The sequence below is a fragment of the Eimeria mitis genome, genomic scaffold (assembly GCF_000499745.2).
Source record: "Eimeria mitis Houghton genomic scaffold, Emh_scaff2729, whole genome shotgun sequence".
In the NCBI taxonomy this organism is placed as follows: Eukaryota; Apicomplexa; class Conoidasida; order Eucoccidiorida; family Eimeriidae; genus Eimeria; species Eimeria mitis.
The window spans coordinates 5,334-6,178 of NW_013571074.1; the positions used below are offsets into that span (position 1 = coordinate 5,334).

At 42.7% G+C, this 845-nt stretch overlaps 1 protein-coding gene across 1 annotated transcript in view; it reads left to right on the forward strand.

The window, feature by feature from the left end:
* EMH_0057880 (uncharacterized protein) overlaps window positions 1-845 on the forward strand; it is a gene marked incomplete at both ends in the record, with an annotated part of 3,489 nt that overhangs the window by 1,314 nt on the left and 1,330 nt on the right. The window contains one exon of the mRNA XM_013497520.1: window positions 508-843. Within this exon, the coding sequence (XP_013352974.1) occupies window positions 508-843 (336 nt within the window). The remainder of the gene's footprint in view (window positions 1-507; window positions 844-845) is intronic.

The window sequence follows — 845 nt, forward strand, 5'->3', positions numbered from 1 at the left end:
TTCAGCTGCCTATACACCGCAGCCCCTCAGCTGCCTATACACCGCAGCCTTTCAGGGAGGAGGGAACCTTCCTCAAACCCTAAACCCTAAACCCTAAAACTACCCCAAACCCTAAACCCTAAAGCTGGATAGAGGTGCATGCGCATGCAACCCTTCGTCATATTTCTTCTTTGTCGCTGTGCATGTTGATGTTTTTCTTAATTTATTTATTTTTTTTTTATTTGGTTTTTTTTTTTTTTTTTTTTTTTTTTTTTTTTTTTTTTTTTTTTTTTTTTTTTTTTTTTTTTTTTTTTTTTTTACTTTTATTTTCTTTCCCTTTGTGTTCTGTCTTTATCTTCTGAATATTCTGTCTCATAATATTTTTTTTTTATTTTTTTTTTTCTGTTGCTGCGGCTACAGGCAGTTGAGTTCGTGGGCATCAACCCCTCGCTATCTGTTGTCGCGTTTGTCTCTAGCAGGAGGGGAGTTTGGGGCTGCATGCAAACAAATAAAACATTTGTTTTGTAGGGGCTCTATCCGCCTGGCTGCGCCAGATACGTGGATGAGTACACACTACCAGGCCTTCAGGTCTCGCCGCCGCAGCTACGACTACAGAAGATTAAAAATATGTTACTTGCTGCAGGATACTATAAGGGGTCTAGCTCAAGGGGCGCTAGCTGCAGCAGAGGAGGGGAAGCAGAAGCAGTTGCAGCAGCAGCAGCAGCAGCAGCAGCAGCAACAGCAGTCGCAGCAGAAGAAAAAACAAGAACAGCAGCAAACTGTGGTGCTACCTGAAGGCTGGGTCTTTGGGGGCGTAGACCGTATAGAGAGACTCGATGAGCTGCATGCAGCAATGAAGATACTAA